Below are 18,327 nucleotides of genomic sequence, written 5' to 3'. Positions count from 1 at the left end.
TTGGTGTGGTTCTTGTACTTTTTTTTGTCTGCACTTGACACCTTAATGTGTCTTTGCAGATACTAGCCATAATCTAGGCCTTTGGTGTTTTCAAGGCCTGTTGGAATCCTCCTTCCAATAAAGCTATAGAACCATTAGTCAGCACTGTGTATAATCTGTGAAAACCATGAGATATAATCTTTCTTTATTAATATAACTGGATCATTCAACTTCTTCCATGAAATATATTTCTTTTTCTAATGCAGTTGCTCAGATTTCTAAGAACTACAAATATTTACGTTGGCATACAAGCTGCAGCATGCAGTCACAAATGTTTCCTGTCGCAAGGCATTTTAGCCACAGCCCCGCATTTTAAGTGGGCTGCATCAGCTCACCATGACTTTTTCCCAAGAACTTGGACCTCATCAATTTAGCAAAGCCCAGTTGATTCAAGTCAAGTCAAGTCAAATTTATTTGTCACATACACATACTCGATGTGCAGTGAAATGAAAGTGGCAATGCCTGCGGGTTGTGCACAAAAAGAATTACAGTTACAGCATATAAATAAAGTTAATAAGTTACTAAACATAGCACAAAAAGTGTCGACAAAAATTTAGTCTCTGGGGTTATAAAAGTTGACAGTCCTGATGGCCTGTGGGAAGAAGCTCCGTCTCATCCTCTCCGTTTTCACAGCGTGACAGCGGAGACGTTTGCCTGATCGTAGCATCTGGAACAGTCCGTTACTGGGGTGGCAGGGGTTCCTCATGATCTTGCTTGCTCTGGATCTGCACCTCCTGATGTATAGGTCTTGCAGGGGGACGAGTGTAGTTCCCATGGTGCGTTCTGCCGAACGCACTACTCTCTGCAGGGCCATCCTGTCCTGGGCAGAGCTGTTCCCAAACCAGACTGTAATGTTGCTGGACAGGATGCTCTCTACAGCCCCAGAGTAGAAGCAATGAAGGATCCTCAGCGACACTCTGAATTTCCTCAGTTGTCTAAGGTGGTAAAGGCGCTGCTTAGCCTTACCCACCAGTGCGGCAATGTGCGTTGCCCACGTCAGATCCTCTGAAATCCCATTCATTCCTCGGTTTATAATGTTGGAAGCAAACAATTTTTATAAATAGCATTACAACTCACTTTTTATTTAATAAGGGATAACTGGACTCTTAACCCCTTGCAACACCGGACTTACCAAACATTTTCTCCCTAATTCTTTGTTACCACATAAGGCAGAGTTTCACAAATCATCAATCACTCATCAAGAGGGATAACATTTACCCTTAATGACCACCAATGAAATCTCATATCAAATAGGTTGTGGTTACGTTTGGAACCATCTGCTCGACAATTATTTCTCAGTGATCAGATAGACTTCAATCACTTAACTAGAGACCTGTGGTTTTGTTTTAATCAATGATAACATGATGCACTCTGTTGGATGTTAACTTCTCTTTGTCGATCCATTCTACTATATTATCGGTCACCTCCATTGATCTTAACATACACCAGAATAACTTTCAAATAACATATTCGGTAAGTGGTTGACAATGACGACACCGCAGCCAGAACAGTGATTTGGTTGATTTGCGTTTTTCTGTGCTGATCAATACCAATGTTCTCCTCTACTCATACATTCTACCAATCCATAGCAGGAAAGCTGGGACCCACAGGATCACGCAGTAATTTCATTCAACGTGCCTCACCGATTAATCTTCCCATTTTTTTAGTTGCTAATGATTACCTCTTTTCAGTTTGGCAGCAGTCATTTTCTGGCCCATTTTACACAGAAAGCTACAAAATCAATCTGGATAACCCTGTTCCAATACTGTTGGGTCATTCCTGCAAGATAACTTCCCCTCCTGATGTTATGCCGAAGGATTTCAGTATTTAAGAATCCTTCCAAGTCTTGGTGTTAGATTAACTAGTGCATTTCATCCATTCGTTCTTGTCTGATCTAGCACCTCAACAGAAGTAGACTGGAATAATTTCAGTCATAATTATCGTATGTGTCCAGAACCAGGGGCCACAGTCTTAGAATAAAGGGGGGGGGGGCATTTAAAACTAAGGTGAGAAGGAACTTTTTCACCCAGAGTTGTGAATTTGTGGAATTCTCTGCCACAGAGGGCGGTGGGGGCCAAATCACTGGATGAATTTAAGAGAGAGTTAGATAGAGCTCTTGGGGCTAGTGGAATCAATAGACAATAGACAATAGACAATAGGTGCAGGAGTAGGCCATTCAGCCCTTCGAGCCAGCACCGCCATTCAATGCGATCATGGCTGATCACTCTCAATCAGTACCCCGTTCCTGCCTTCTCCCCATACCCCCTCACTCCGCTATCCTTAAGAGCTCTATCCAGCTCTCTCTTGAAAGCATCCAACGAACTGGCCTCCACTGCCTTCTGAGGCAGAGAATTCCACACCTTCACCACTCTCTGACTGAAAAAGTTCTTCCTCATCTCCGTTCTAAATGGCCTACCCCTTATTCTTAAACTGTGGCCCCTTGTTCTGGACTCCCCCAACATTGGGAACATGTTTCCTGCCTCTAATGTGTCCAATCCCCTAATTATCTTATATGTTTCAATAAGATCCCCCCTCATCCTTCTAAATTCCAGTGTATACAAGCCTAATTGCTCCAGCCTTTCAACATACGACAGTCCCGCCATTCCGGGAATTAACCTAGTGAACCTACGCTGCACGCCCTCAATAGCAAGAATATCCTTCCTCAAATTTGGAGACCAAAACTGCACACAGTACTCCAGGTGCGGTCTCACCAGGGCCCGGTACAACCGTAGAAGGACCTCTTTGCTCCTATACTCAACTCCTCTTGTTACGAAGGCCAACATTCCATTGGCTTTCTTCACTGCCTGTTGTACCTGCATGCTTCCTTTCAGTGAATCAAGGGATATGGGGAGAAGTTGGGCACAGGTTACTGATTGTGGATGATCAGCCATGATCACAATGAATGGCGGTGCTGGCTCGAAGGGCCGAATGGCCTCCTCCTGCACCTATTTTCTATGTTTCTATGTTTCTATGTGGATAGGTTGAACAGATTGGTTTGAATGCTCAAGAGCTTAGAAGAATGAGGCCTTCCTGTGCCTCGTAATTAATTGACAGGGGAGATGCGAGAGGTTGTTTACTCTAAGTGGAAAGCCTGTTAAAACATTCACCAGATAATGAGTTAGCCAGTGGAGATGACAAACACTTTCTTGAATCTTGGAAACATTTTAATCTGGAGGGCAGATACATCAGATCTAGTCTCTCATTCATTTTGATTTCAATGGAAGGATACTGAACCCAGTGACATGTTGACCCACAAAGACGACATTGCCAGCTGTCCTCCAGAGAATGGATGGTCAGCAGTGCCTTACAGCTCAGCTATCAAAGTTTGAATTGGGTTTCAATGGAACAGAGCACAATCTAAAAGATAAAGTGATGTGGGATGTACTCACAGTCATTCAGCACGGACACAGGGCTTCCACCAACTTGCCCATGCCACCCAAGATGCCCCATCTACACTAGTCCCACCTGCCCACATTTGACCCATATCCCTCTAAACCTGTCCAAATGTCTTTCAAATGTTGTTCTCGCACCTGGCTCAACCACCGCCTTTGGCAGGTCATTCCATATACTCGCCACCCTCCATCCTATTCATTTTTTCACCTTAAATCCATGGCGTCTGGTTCTTGATTCCCCAACTCTGGGTAAAAGACTGTGCGTTCACCCTGCCTATTCACCTCATGATCTTATACACCTCAACATGATCATCTCTCAGCCTCCTGCACTCCAGGGAATAATGCCCTAGCCTGCCCAACCTCTCCCAGTAACTCGGGCCCTCAAGTCCTGGCAATATCCTTGTAAATCTTTTCACCTTAACAACATCCTTCCTTAAGCAGGGTGAGCAAAACTGAACACAATAATCCAATTTGGATGAATTTCCTGGCTCAGTTAGAGAATTAATAGGTTCAAAATATATAGGGTTAACTATATAATCCAACAAATTAACTCACTATTAGACAATAGACAATAGGTGCAGGAGTAGGTCATTCGGCCCTTCGAGCCAGCACCGCCATTCAATGTGATCATGGCTGATCATTCTCAATCAGTACTCAGTTCCTGCCTTCTCCCCGTACCCACTGACTCCGCTATCCTTAAGAGCTCTATCTAGCTCTCTCTTGAATGCCAACATTTTCCATTGCTTTTATTTTTTATATCATGAGGAAATTGCTGCCAGAGGAGGTAGTTGAAACAGGGACTATTGCAATGTTTAAGAAACAATTCAATGCAGGCAAGTCAGACAAGAGTAGATGGGACATGTTGGTCGGTGTGGGCAAGTTGGAACATAGGGCCTGTTTCCCACTGTATGACTCTAAATTGTAATATCCATCTTTATCTGGTGCTTTTCTGCATGAGAAATGTTTTTTTTTTTTTTTCTCTCAATTTCAAAAACAAGTTGCAGCATTATTTTGTGCTTCCTACTCCAATACAGTCTGGGAGGAGGGTAAAAGGTGCCAAACGAACTGAAATGTCCTTACTTCTAATTTTTGCATAATGTACAATTGTGCTCTCAGAAAAAAACTGCAAATGCTGGAAATCTTAAAACAGAAAATGCTGTGGGTTGAATACTCTTTGTCAGAACTAGGAGGGGGAGTAAAGAAGGTTGTTAAGCTACAGGGAGGGTGGGGGGAGAGGGATGTTACCTGATAGAGTGACACTGGGTGACCCCTGGCGAAAAGTTGCAAACAAGGAAGGTGGTCATGAAACATAGAACAAAGAACAGTACAGCACAGGAACAGGCCCATCGGCCCACAATGTCTGTGCTGAACATGATGGGAAGGCCAACTCTTATCTACCTGCATGGAATCCATATCCCTCCATTCCATATACATGTGCCTATCCAAAAGGCTCTTAAATGATTGTATGTGTTATTGCATTTTTATTGATTATTCTTATTGGTCTTATTGTTGAACTGCGGGTAATGTTTCATTTCACTACACATTTATGTGTATGTGACAAATAAACGACTATTGACTATTGTTCCTGAACTACAGCCAAAACTGTACACGATAGCGCAACAATTTTAGGCCCACCTTACTCATCGTCGTCCCTTTGGTGCTAATGGAAGAAGTTTCATTGAAATTGGTGTTATATTTTTTAAATTATTCAAATTTTAAAGTTTAAATCTATCTCCTAGGGAGGGAGGAGCAGGGAGGATAAGGGGGGTTGAGGGGGATGGAGTGGGGGGAGAGGAGGGGGAGGGGGAGGGGGAGAGGAGGGGGAGGGGGAGAGGAGGGGGAGGGGAGAGGAGGGGAGAGGGTGCTGAGGAGGGGAGAGGAGGGGAGAGGGTGCTGCACCAATGCAGGAGACTAGTCTCCTTTAAAACTTACCTTAAACCTATGCACCCTAGTATTTGATATTTTTATCCTGTGGAAAAGGGTTCTGACAATATTGAGTTGACTGTTATCTGTTTAATGAGTGAATGTTCATTCAGTGATTGATGTGGACAGAGAAATGAAGTTACCTGAAGTTGTAGAATTCAATACCGAGTCCAGAAGGCTGTGGCATGCCCAGATATAACATGAGACACTGTTCCTTAAGCTTGCATTAAGCCTTGTTATAACAGAGGCCTCAGACCAATCCCTCAGAGTGGGGGTGGGATAGAGAATTAAAGTGACAGGCAATATGAAACTCTAGGGCATCCCTGCAGACTGAGCACAGGCAGTGTGTTCATTGTTCGTCCAAATTGCAAATTGTTCATCCAACCAAATTGTAAACTCTGACTGGCTTACACTGAAAAGGAAGAAGTGCAAGTGAATCACTGCTCAGCTAGGAAACGCTATCCAAGTCCCTGGGGAAGGGAAGAGGTGAAAGGACAAATGTGGCATTGATTGCCGTTGCGAAGGAAAGTGTCAAAATAAGTTGGATGGTTGGTGGGGACTGAAGACTGGACCGGGATGTCGTGAAGGGTGCAGTCCCTGCAAAATGCTAAAAGGGGAGAGTGGTCCCCTTTTAGCATTTTACCATAAGTCTGGTTGTGGAATCTCTTTGTAGGCGGTGGAGGTTGAGGAGAATAATGTATCGAATGTGGAGACTGGTGGTAATGACCAGATGAGCTCCACTCTTCCCCTCTCCCAAAGGAAAGGAGGTGAGTACAGAGGTGTAGAGAGGAGGCTTATTGTAGATTGAATTTTCATATTTGTCCTTGTCCATCACTACTTTACTCAAATGGGTCAGCATGTTGGCACAACGGTAGAGTTGCAGCCTCACAGCGCCAGAGACCTGGGTTCGATCCTGATTATGGGTGCCGTCTGTACGGAGTTTGTACGTTCTCCCCTTGACCGCGTGGGTTTCCTCCCACACTCCAAAGTCTGCGTTCATTTGTTCGTTTGTTCCGGTTCGTTCCGGTTCGTTCTGGTTTAGGCGCTGTGCACACGATAGCCAGCCAACAGTCGCTTGTCTTTTTTCTTATTTTTTCACTTTTAATTTCTTTTAATTTTAAGTTTTTGTGTTGTGACTGTTTGCAGACCAGTTTCCCTCCGGGGATGAATAAAGTTTATCGTATCGTAAGATGTTGAGGCTCGTAGGTTAATCGGGTTCAGTAAAGATTGTAAATTGTCCATAGTGTGTAGGATAGTGCTAGTGTACGGGGATCACTGGTTTGCGCGGAACCCGGTGGGCTAAAGGGCCTGTTTCTGTGTGGTATCTCGAAACTAAATAAACTAAATTAGGAAGTTGGTTGGTTAGTGGGGATGGAGAAGTGGACTGTGGTGTCGCCAAGGGAGCAGTCCCTGCAAAATGGTAAAAGGCGAGAGAGGTGGCAACAGGCTTGAAATACAGGCGAGCAGCTGGTTTATCCCTTTAGATGACAACAAGGAGACCCAGGAAAGAAAGGGAAGAGACAGGGTGGAAATCGGCAGCAAAAGTAATGCAACCATTAAATGTTACATGGGTGCTGCTTCACGCTCTGATTCTCTCAACCCTGACTCCCAGCTGAGAGCTTGGAATCAGCAAATTAATCCAGAAAATTCACAATTAAGTAAAAAACATTGAACCAATGTTCTTCTCCTACCACAGCGTCCTACCAGACTTGCAATAACGTCCACACTGCAAATTTAAATCTGATAAAAGCTCTGAAAACTGAAAACTGTGCAGCTTGCTTCATTGTTTGGTAACTCAGTGGGCATGGCATCTGCACAAGACAAATTCCTCACATAGTTCATCTATTTCAGCTCTGCTGCAAATATACCAACGGCCAGTAAAATCCCAGACACTGTAGATATAATTCAACCTCTGAAGCAACCTGTACATGAGGTGCAGGATGGACACGGTTCTTCAGAACAGCATTGGGAAGGATGATGAAAGAGTTGTGCATTTCCAGTGTCTAAAGTACATTTAATTAATTGTCACACACACACAGAACGAAACAATAAAATGTTATTTGTGCTTGCAGCAACTTTGCATGATTAATAAAAAATAATGCATGGATATGATTAATAAAAATATTGACTGCCTCAAATCTCACATCTCTCCTCCTATGAGTGTTTGATGGAGTGGGCCCCTACTCACTGGAGTTTGGAAGGATGAGGGGGTACCTCATTAAAACTTACTGAATAGTGAAAGGCTTGGATAGAGTGGGTGTGGAGAAGATATTTCCACTAGTGGGAGAGTCTAGGACTAGAGATCATAGCCTCAGAATTAAAGGATGTTCCTTGAAGAAAGAGATGAGGAGGAATTTCAGTCAGAGAGTGGTGAATCTGTGGAATTTGCCACAAAAGGATGTGAAGCCAAGTCAATGGATATATTTAAGGCAAAGATAAATAGATTTTTGATTAGTACGGGTGTCAGCGGTTATGGGGAGATGGCAGGAGAATGAGGTTAGGAGGAAGGGATAGGTCAGCCATGATTGAATGGTTGCAGGGTGACTTGAACAGGTTGTGTGAGTGGGCAGATGCAGTTTAATGTGAATAAATGTGAGGTTATCCACTTTGGTGGTAAGAACAGGAAGGCAGATTATTATCTGAATGGTGTCAAGTTAGGAAAAGGGGAAGTACAACGAGATCTGGGTGTCCCAGTGCATCAGTCACTGAAAGGAAACATGCAGGTACAGCAGGCAGTGAAGAAAGCCAATGGAATGTTGGCCTTCATAACAAGAGGAGTTGAGTATAGGAGCAAAGAGGTCCTTCTGCAGTTGTACAGGGCTCTAGTGAGACCGCACCTGGAGTATTGTGTGCAGTTTTGGTCTCTAAACTTGAGGAAGGACATTCTTGCTATTGAGGGAGTGCAGCATAGGTTCACAAGGTTAATTCCTGGCATGGCGGGACTGTCATACATTGAAAGACTGGAGCGACTGGGCTTGTATACTCTGGAATTTAGGATGAGGGGATCTTATTGAAACATCAGATTATTAAGGGATTGGACACACTAGAGGCAGGAAACATGTTCCCGATGTTGGGGGGGGGGGGGGGGGGGTCCCGAACCAGGGGCCACAGTTTAAGAATAAGGGGTAGGCCATTTAGAATGGAGATGAGGAAAAACTTTTTCACTCAGAGTGTTGTGAAGCTGTGTAATTCTGCCTCAGAAGGCAGAGAAGGCCAATTCTCTGGATGCTTTCAAGATAGAGCTAGATAGAGCTCTTAATGATAGCGGAGTTAAGGGATATGGGAGAAGGCGGATATGGGCGGCACGGTAGCGCAGCGGTAGAGTTGCTGCTTTACAGCGAATGCAGCGCCGGAGACACAGGTTCGATCCTGACTACGGGTTCTGCACTGTAAGGAGTTTGTACGTTCTCCCCGTGACCTGCGTGGGTTTTCTCCGAGATCTTCGGTTTCCTCCCACACTCCAAAGACGTACAGGTATGTAGGTTAATTGGCTGGGTAAAATGTAAAAATTGTCCCTAGTGGGTGTAGGATAGTGTTAATGTACGGGGATCACTGGGCGGCACGGACTTGGAGGGCCGAAAAGGCCTGTTTCCGGCTGTAGATATATGATGATGATGATGAAGGCAGGAACGGTTGTGAATGATCAGCCATGATCACGGTGAATGGCGGTGCTGGCTCAAAGGGCCGAATGGCCTACTCCTGCACCTATTGTCTATTGTCTATTGAATAGACTTCATGGGCAAAATGGCCTAATTCTGTTCCTATCATTTATGAACTTATGACCTTGTTGATGTGTATAATCAAAAAAATGATTTAATCACATTTAATGATGTAATCACATTTTGATTGAATCAAGAAATGATTTTCTCACACTCGGATGAAGTATTTGCTGAGAGTCACGTCATGATGTTGCCACAGCGGCACCACAGACCAAAGCCATTTACTCACAGGACTCTACACATAAGCCCAGACTTCCACTAAACCTTAGACATCGGCACAAACAAACTCCTCCTGCGCACTGCAGCATAAACCAAATACAACTAGCATGTCAGAAATCTACCAACGTACTCACTAAATATACTTCCGCCACACAAAATGAATACCAGAAGGATTATTTATGCCATTTATTTACGATACGATACGAAACGAAACAATACGATAGAACTTTATTTATCCCAGGAGGGAAATTGACCTGCGAACAGCCATAAAAACACAAAATACATGAAATTAAAGGGATGAGTGGAGAGGATTGGGGAGGTGGGGGGGTTGGGGGGAATCGGTCTCAGTCTTAGTCTACCCCAGACTGCACAGTTTGATAGCCACAGGGAAGAAGAACCACAGGTTCTGTCCTGCATCTTGGTGGAAGATGCCCTGGAGATGGAAAAGTCACTCGGGTGACTTTTTCACTCCAGAGCACCACTTTTAACTGCCCGCACTCAATTTAATTGTTCATAATTAACCGTGGCATTCTCCATATCCCTGGCAACGTTCCCCTTTGCTCTATCTATTGTACTCGAGTTTGAGTTGATTGTATTTGTGTATGGGTTCGGAGGTACAACATGGAAACAGGCCCTTGGGCCCATTGAGTCCACGCCGACCATTGATCACCGGTTCACACTTGTTCTACGTTATTTATCCCACTTTCCCGACACAATTAGGAGCAATTTACAGAGGCCAAATAACCTACAAACCCACACATCCTTGGGATGTGGGAGGCAACTGGAGCAGCCGGACGAAACCTACGTGGTCACAGAGTGAACATGCAACCTACACAGTAAGCACCCACGTTCAGGATTAGACCTGAGCCTCTTGCACTGCGAGGCAGCGGCTCTACCATCTGCCATCCATGGTGGCATCTGTGGTACAGTATATCTGTGGTATATTATGGTATGGTGTATCTGATTTGTTTGGACAGCATGCAAAGCTTTTCACTGTACCACTGTACTGTAGTGTCATAACATGACAATAATAGCCCTAAGCCTAAACCTAAAGTTGCCATCCATCACCTATTTTGTTTAGTTTAGTATTGTTGAGTTTAGTTTAAGGGCCTGTCCCACTTAGGCAATTTTGTAGGCGACTGCCGGCGACTGTCATAGTCTTAGCAGGTCGCCGAAAAACCGGAGACTGGACCCACCCCCCCCCACAACCCACCCCCCCCTTATACCAAGCCAATTAACCTACAAACCTGTACGACTTTGGAGTGTAGGAGGAAACCAAAGATCTCGGAGAAAACCCACGCGGTTATGGGGAGAACGTACAAACTCTGAATAGACCCATACTCAGGATCAAACCCAGGTCTCTGGCGCTGCAGGTGTTGTAAGGCAGCAACTCTATCGCTGCGCCACCGTGCCACTCTTGCCCTTAATTGTAATGAATCAATTACATTTTAATGCCCAAATTAATGCAGTTTGATTTGCACTTGATTTTAAATCATTAGGTCTGGGCCTCAATAGGTTTCCAGTTCAGTAATAAAACTGCCATGTCACTATATGCTCTTTATCAGCAGTCCAAACGTTAATTTGTACCAGTATGTACAGCGCTGATTTGAAGTATGTCAGCAACATCCCCAGAGTTAAGGGAGAGAGATTATTATTATCTGGAATGAGCTGCCACAGGAGGTAGCGGATGCAAGAACAGGAACTACATTTAAGATGCATCTGGACAGGTACTTAAATGAGCAGGGCTTAGAGGGATATGAGATTAATGCAGGCAATTGGGATTAAATGGATAGGTGGTCAGCATAGGCTAGTGGGCCAAAGGGCCTGTTCCAATGCTGTATGGCTTTATGACTCTGCAAAGCCATAGAATTACAAATTTACAGTGCAGAAGGAGGCTTTTTCAAGCTGATGTAACACTGAGGAGGTTGGGAGTGGAGTATGTTGGTGGAAATGTCTGTTTACTTTCAGTGGCTAGCCACTGGTGTTTGTGGTGATTTGGTGTTAACATAGCCTAAGGCCCCAGGCCTGTGTTTTAAATGTCTGCTTTTCCCCGCCCAGCCTATCATCAGTTTCCAAACAGGGTTTTTCACCTGCACGGAGTGGCGCAGTGGCAGAGTTGCTGCCTCACAGCGGCAGAGACCCGGGTTTATTCCTGACTACGGGTCCTATCTGTGGGGAGTTTGCACGTCCTCCCCGAGACAATATAGGTTTTCTCCGGGTGCTCTGGCTTTCTCCCATGTTCCAAAGACGTGCAGGTTTGTCGGTTAACTGGCTTCTGTGAAATATCCTTTGTGTGTAGGATAGAACGAGCGTATGAATGATTGCTGGTCAGTGTGGGATTTGGTGGGCTGATATGCTGTATCTCCAAACTAAACTAAAATTGTTTTCTGTTGGATGCGAAGGAGATGGGAACAGGAGTAATTCAAAAGAAAAATATTGGAGAGCTGGAAATTTGAAAGAACAGAAGACGCAGCAACAACTCAGCGGCTTTGAACAGTAAACACGGAAGAAGAAGCAGCTCTAATATTTGCCTGCCGTGTTGTTCTTGCCTTTATTTTATGAATAGGAATCAGCTGTTTAGCCCCTCTCTTCAATGGAAATCTGCTAATGTGGGACACAACTCCATCAACCTCTTTATTCTTTGTCCATTTGCTTAAGAATAATCTATCAGTCTCATATTTACAGTTAACAAATGAGCCAGCATCAATTGTCATCTGCAAACCTCTACACACTGCACGATAAATTGATCCCTGACTTTTGAAGCAGAAATGAGGAACTGCAAATGTTGCTTTACATAAAACAAACTGTAAAGCTAGAGGAGGGAATGTAGGTGGACTGAGAGGAATAAATAGATGCAAGTTAATATGGGGCATAGGGCAGAGTGGGTGGGAAAAGAGGGGGGAGAAATATGGGGGGGGGTTGTTGTAGTGATTGAAAATTGGAGAATTCAATGTTCATACATTTGGATTATGAGCTACTTAAGCAGAATGAGTGGCATAAAACCCAATGGTATAAACATTGAAAATCTTCAATTTTAGGTGAGCACATACCATCCCCCCTCCCTCCCTCCATCCCCCCCCCCCCCCACCCCCAGTTTCCTGGACTAGCAGTTGGCACAGCAATTTAGTTGCTGCCTTCATCGCTAGGGACCCGGGTTAGATCCTGACTAGGGGTGTTGTCAGTATGGAGTTTGCACGCTATCCCCACGACCCGCGCAAGTTTTTTCCGGGTGCTCCAGTTTCCTCCCACCAAAGACGTACTGGTTTGTAGGCCATTTGGCTTGGTTAAAATTGCAAATTACCCCCAGTGTGTGGAGAATAGTGTCAGTGTGTGGGGATCTCTGGTCAGCACGTACTTAGTGGGCGGATGGGCCTGTTTCGGCGCTGTATCTCTAAACTAAACTAAAGCAGAGGAACAGGATGATGAAATCACTCATCATCACTTCACATCAATAGACTGAAATTTTAGGGTTTTTTTAGTTTAGAGATGCAGCGCGGAAACAGGCCCTTTCGGCCCACCGGGTCCGCGCCGACCAGCGATCCCCTCACATTAACACTATCCTACACCCACTAGGGACATTTTGTTTACATTTACCAAGCCAATTAACCTACATACCTGCACGTCTTTGGAGTGTGGGAGGAAACCGAAGATCTCGGAGAAAACCCATGCAGGTCACGGGGAGAATGTACAAACTCCATAAAGACAGCACCCGTAGTCGAACCAGGGTCTCCGGCGCTGCATTCGCTGTAAAGCAGCAACTCTACCGCTGCGCCACCATGCCGCCCTTCAATCTTTGAAAGCAGTACAATCTGTTTTCAAAGCAACAAAAGGCAACCCTTTTATTCTTGTGGGAGTTTAGGAAATGGAGAACATTCAATGGCATCAGTCCCTATAGACCTTTCTACGTTCATATCCACGGTATCTGTGCTACAGAACATTCATGTTAGTTCTGACCTGTTCGACATGGTCATCCTATCACTTATGAACTTATGATTGCAATTGAACTCCACAGCACATGATTCAGGCTGGGAAACTCTTGTCCAATGACACGGTGCAGCTGGGAGCCATTTAATGTAAATAATTACATACGACTTGCTTGCTTTATGCCGATGGAGAGTATGCCAGCAGAAAAATCGCAGAACGTCGTAGATCACGATCCAAATCCTGTCCGAAAGCAAGTAGGGTGGCACTCTTGTGGCAGAACAAATGGAATAACGGGGAGCTGGGGGGGGGGCAGGGGAGCCAAGAAGGTTGGGGGAACCGGTGAGGGGGAGGAGGTCTGTTGCCACGTGTGGCAGCAGGCAGTGGATAGGACTGTCGGTAGTTTGGTCATTTTGTCGGCGCCAAACCATAACACCTTTTGTGCTGACTAGGTTACATGCAAAACAAAGCACTTCACTGTACGGAGGTCCATGTACGGAGGTCCAGTATGATGCAGTCATTCTCTATAATGTCTTTGTGAATGGTAGCAGGGAATCGACACCCAAGTTGAGATGACTCACTGGTGCCCAGTACAATTTCCTGAAGACTTATCAGACTTTATCAGAAAATGGGTGCAAACACTTCAAAATATGTTGAAAACAAATTTTATGCACAGCATGCATTAAAAAGTACAAATACGTCAATTTTCTTAAGCGGTTTTAATCATCTCAACTCTCATAGGAGAAAGGAAGTGGAAGGGAGCTGATACTGTGAGATAATCTTTTCACAGACACCACACCAAGTAAAGTAACATAAATTAAGTTGAGATACTATAATTTATAATTGACTTTAATTTTCAAAATTACACTTTACATTTCTAACATATATTAATAATCACTATGTTCCAGTGATAAAGTATATGACACTGTTAAGGCTTTGTCTCGTTTTACATTGTATGGACAGTACTGTAGTGCAGTACCTCACTGGTACATCACAGGTGTAAGGCTATACTTCCTCCTGAAGAAATACTGAACATCACTCTTGACGAAACATGACTACGAGTTACAAATTATTGTTTTAATAACAATCCTTCTCCCGATCCTGATCCCTGCCAATTTGTTCCCTCAATATGGTCGCAAGAACAAGAAGGAATCGAATCATAGATAGTAACTCATGCAAATCAATGTTACTCTGGACTCACCAGCTACCATTTAATGAGGGATGCCTCCACCTTTCACACCTCATAATCGCGGAGAGGTGATCCTTTGCCTCCAAGCATCACGAATGGTGCTCCATTACAGACATTTACAACTGATGGTTAACGTTTCAATTTATTTCTATAGTGTTTTTGCAATTTTGTTTTAATTACTGCAAATTTATGTGTCGCTCGTCACGGGGTGAGAGGGGGGGGGGGGTCAGTGTTTTATTGTAATCGTTTTAACCTCTGTGAAAAACTCAAATGAGTCTCTGGCCCCCTCCCTGCCAACTCCAGAGGCTTTCATGCCGCCGAATGGCAGATTCAGGTCACGAATAAGCCAGCAATTGGTCCACACCATACCGGTATGAAGCTTCTTAGCAACCCGATATATCCGGCCGACATCTCGAGACCACACAGTGGCAGCCAATCCATATTTCACATCATTTGCTCGCTGGATAACCTCTTCCTCGGTGTCAAAAGGTACAACACAGGTCACTGGGCCAAAGATCTCTTCCTGCATACAGCGAGAGCTGTCCTTTATTCCTGTGATCACCGTTGGCAATAGAAAATAACCCGTCTTGTTTTTATCAGGAATGTCCAAGGAATCAATTCCTTCACCACAAAGGATTTTAGCCCCTTCACTTACGGCTAGATTGATGTAACTCTTAACCTGTTCAGGAAACAGAGACATTACTATGAACAGAAGGTTTTACTCCATTACTCACATTAAACATCCAATCCAACCTACTGCAAAACAACTAACAGCAACATACATGCATGTAGTACTAGTGATACGATAAAATTACATACTGGTGCTTTACAAGATCAGATACGGCGTAGTATTAAAAGATTTAATGGAAAGGACTGAAGACACAGCAAAAAGAGTAACATTTTTTGAGAGTTTTCTGAAGATTGTCAGAAATGGCAAAGTGGAAGGGGATGGGCAGAGTGTCAGAGGTGTCAGAGGTTATGCGGAGTAGACTGGAGAATGGGGGTTAGAGGGAGAGAGATCGATCAGCCATGATTGAATGGTGGAGTAGACTAGATGGGTCGAATTCTGCTCCTATCACTTATGACCTTGCGATAAACAACATACAAGAACAAAACAACTAAAGGCTCTATCATAAACGGTGTGAGAGTGTTGTAGGAGAGAGAAGTGGAAAAACAAAGTCAGAGCTGAATAGATATGGGACTGATAGAGGCAAGGTGTTTGTTAAGAGGGCTGCACATTACAAATTAAATTATGAACAACAGTAATTACAGAGGTGAAAGGGTCTTAATATATGTAAAAATATGAATGGTAGGCTTGTGTCTTAGTCAAGAGCTCGGCGTGAAAATGAGAAATATTCTTATATAGGTACTACTCTATGCCAGAATTTCTTTTAAAAAATCAAGATCCAGATCCTGGGCTATTTGCCACACACATTGCTATAAAGTCTACACATATTTAGCATTGGAGATTTTACAAATAAACCATGTAAATATATATTGAATTATCGACACAAGTATATTTTATATTCTTTTTTTTTTTGCTGAACAATATTTAATTGAATGCTTTTGACAGAAAATAACTGAAATTAAATTTTGGAAAGATTTTTTTTTAAATTGCACTTCTATCTGTTTGAAATTCCAGCATGCAATGGCGCAATCAAACCTTTTCCAGATGCTCTTTGCTAATGAGAGCTCCCATGTTGGCTGTTGGGTCTGAAGGAACGCCAACCTTCCATTTCCTGGCACCCTCCACAAACTTCTCCAAAAACTCATTGTAGATATTCCTTTGCACAAAAATTCTACTTGTACACAGACAGACTTCACCCTGGCAAAAGAGAAAAGGAATTCATGAGCTGGAACCCATTTAAAATAATTAATGGCGACGCAGGGGGAATGGTGGATGAGAAGGGAAGAGAAAGAGTCAATTTATTGTATTGTATTGTAATTGTATTGCATTGTAATTAATTTGTTAGCCCAGTTTGTAAAAACATACAAAGAATTTGATTTGCCATACAGTCATACCAAAAAAGCAACAAGACACACAACTACATAAATATTATCATAAACATCCATCACAGCGCACTGATGGAAGGCAATAACGTGTTATCTTCTTTCTTCCTTCCTTTCCTCCCGCAGTCGGGGCAGCCAAACCATCCGCAGTCGGGGCGATCGAAGCTCCCGCAGCCGGCGATCGAAGCTCCCGTGATCGGGGCGACCGAAGCTCCCGCGATCAGGGCGGTTGAAGCTCCTGCAGTTGGAGCTCCCAAAGCCAATCCTTGACCAGTTGGAGCTCCACAATGTTAAGTCCTCAGGCTCCTGCGGTTGGAGCTCCCGAAGTCGATCCCCAGCAAAGGGACTGTCAGCTCCACGATGTTAGGCCGCAGTGCGGACAAAGTAACGATACGGAAAAAGTCGCAACTTGTTTTCAATGTAACATGTTAAATACAGCTTTCTTTAAGTTTAGTTGAGAGATACAGCATTGAAACAGGCCCTTCAGCCCACCTTGTCTTAACCGACCAGCGGTCCCTGTACACTAGCACAATCCTGCACATTAGGGACAATTTACAATCTTTACCAAAGCCAATTAACCTACAAACCTGTACGTCTTTGGAATATGGAAGGAAACCCGACCACCAGGAGAAAACCCATGCAGGCCACAGGGGGAAGGTACAAACTCCATACAGACAGCACCCATAGTCAGGATGGAACGTGGGTCTCTGGTGCTGTAAGACAGCAACTCTACCGCTGCGCCACCATGCCGCCCAATTATGATAATAATGATAATTTCAGGAGGAGAGAAAATTCAGGCTCACACAAAACACTTTGCTTCATTTATTTCCTTCATACTATAATTACTGCATTGAGTACTTTGTTATTCTCCTCAATTGTTTCTCCTCTTCATTTTGTGCACTGCTTGGGTTAACACAGTGTAAATGGTATTGGGTTAGCAAAGGACGTTCTATTAGAATGGAAATGAGGAGGAATTTCTTTAGTCAGGGGGTAGCGAATCTGTAGAATTCATTGCCACAGATGACAGTAGAGGCCAAGTCATTGCGTATTTTTAAAGTAGAGATTGATAGGTTCTTGGCTTGCTTAGTAAGGGTGTGGATAAGGTTACGTGGATAAGGCAGGAGAATGGGGTTGAGAGGGAAAAATAAATCAGTTACGATCAACTGGCGGACAGACTCAATGAGTTGAATGGCCTAATTCTGCTCTTGTGTCTTCTGAAACAGAAATCACAAATCCAACTCCAATTAGTGATGATTTGGAATAAAATTTCCTAAACTGGTCATTTGTAACATTTCACCAGAATGAATATTATTGTACAAACTGAATTGGCTCATTAATGTCCTTCAGGATCGGCAAGACAACACATTTATCTTGTCTAGTCCTGAAGTGATTATTGTCTGTGGATGACCTACCCTTTACATTTGGCTCGCAAGACACTCAGCTGTCAGGATAGGCAGTGAAACCATTGATCAATTCGCTGGAATTTAGAATATCGAGGGGGGATCTTATAGAAACTTACAAAATTCTTAAAGGGTTGGACAGGCTAGATGCAGGAAGATTGTTCCCGATGTTGGGGAAGTCCAGAACAAGGGGTCACAGTTTAAGGATAAGGGGGAAGTCTTTTAGGACCGAGATGAGAAAGTTTTTTTTCACACAGAGAGTGGTGAATCTGTGGAATTCTCTGCCACAGAAGGTAGTTGAGGCCAGTTCATTGGCTATATTTAAGAGGGAGTTGGATGTGGCCCTTGTGGCTAAAGGGATCAAGGGGTATGGAGAGAAGGCAGGTACGGGATACTGAGTTGGATGATCAGCCATGATCATATTGAACGGTGGTGCAGGCTCGAAGGGCCGAATGGCCTACCCCTGCACCTATTTTCTATGTTTCTATGTTTCTATGTTCCAAGAAACATGAAAA

General features: G+C 43.9%; 1 protein-coding gene across 1 annotated transcript in view; it reads right to left on the bottom strand.

Moving 5' to 3' along the window:
- Positions 1-14,046: 14,046 nt before the first annotated feature.
- Positions 14,047-18,327, bottom strand: part of aldh8a1 (aldehyde dehydrogenase 8 family, member A1) — a 40,868-nt gene continuing 36,587 nt past the window's right edge. Inside the window, exons 6-7 of the mRNA XM_078399753.1 lie at positions 16,066-16,227; positions 14,047-15,081 (exon numbers count right to left, since the gene is read on the bottom strand). Coding sequence (XP_078255879.1) covers positions 14,629-15,081; positions 16,066-16,227 — 615 coding nt within the window. The 3' untranslated portion in view covers positions 14,047-14,628. The remainder of the gene's footprint in view (positions 15,082-16,065; positions 16,228-18,327) is intronic.

The sequence above is a fragment of the Rhinoraja longicauda genome, chromosome 5 (assembly GCF_053455715.1).
Source record: "Rhinoraja longicauda isolate Sanriku21f chromosome 5, sRhiLon1.1, whole genome shotgun sequence".
NCBI classification, from domain to species: domain Eukaryota; kingdom Metazoa; phylum Chordata; class Chondrichthyes; order Rajiformes; family Arhynchobatidae; genus Rhinoraja; species Rhinoraja longicauda.
The sequence above is the reverse complement of the archived record's forward strand: the minus strand, read 5'-3'. Positions and strand labels throughout refer to the sequence as shown.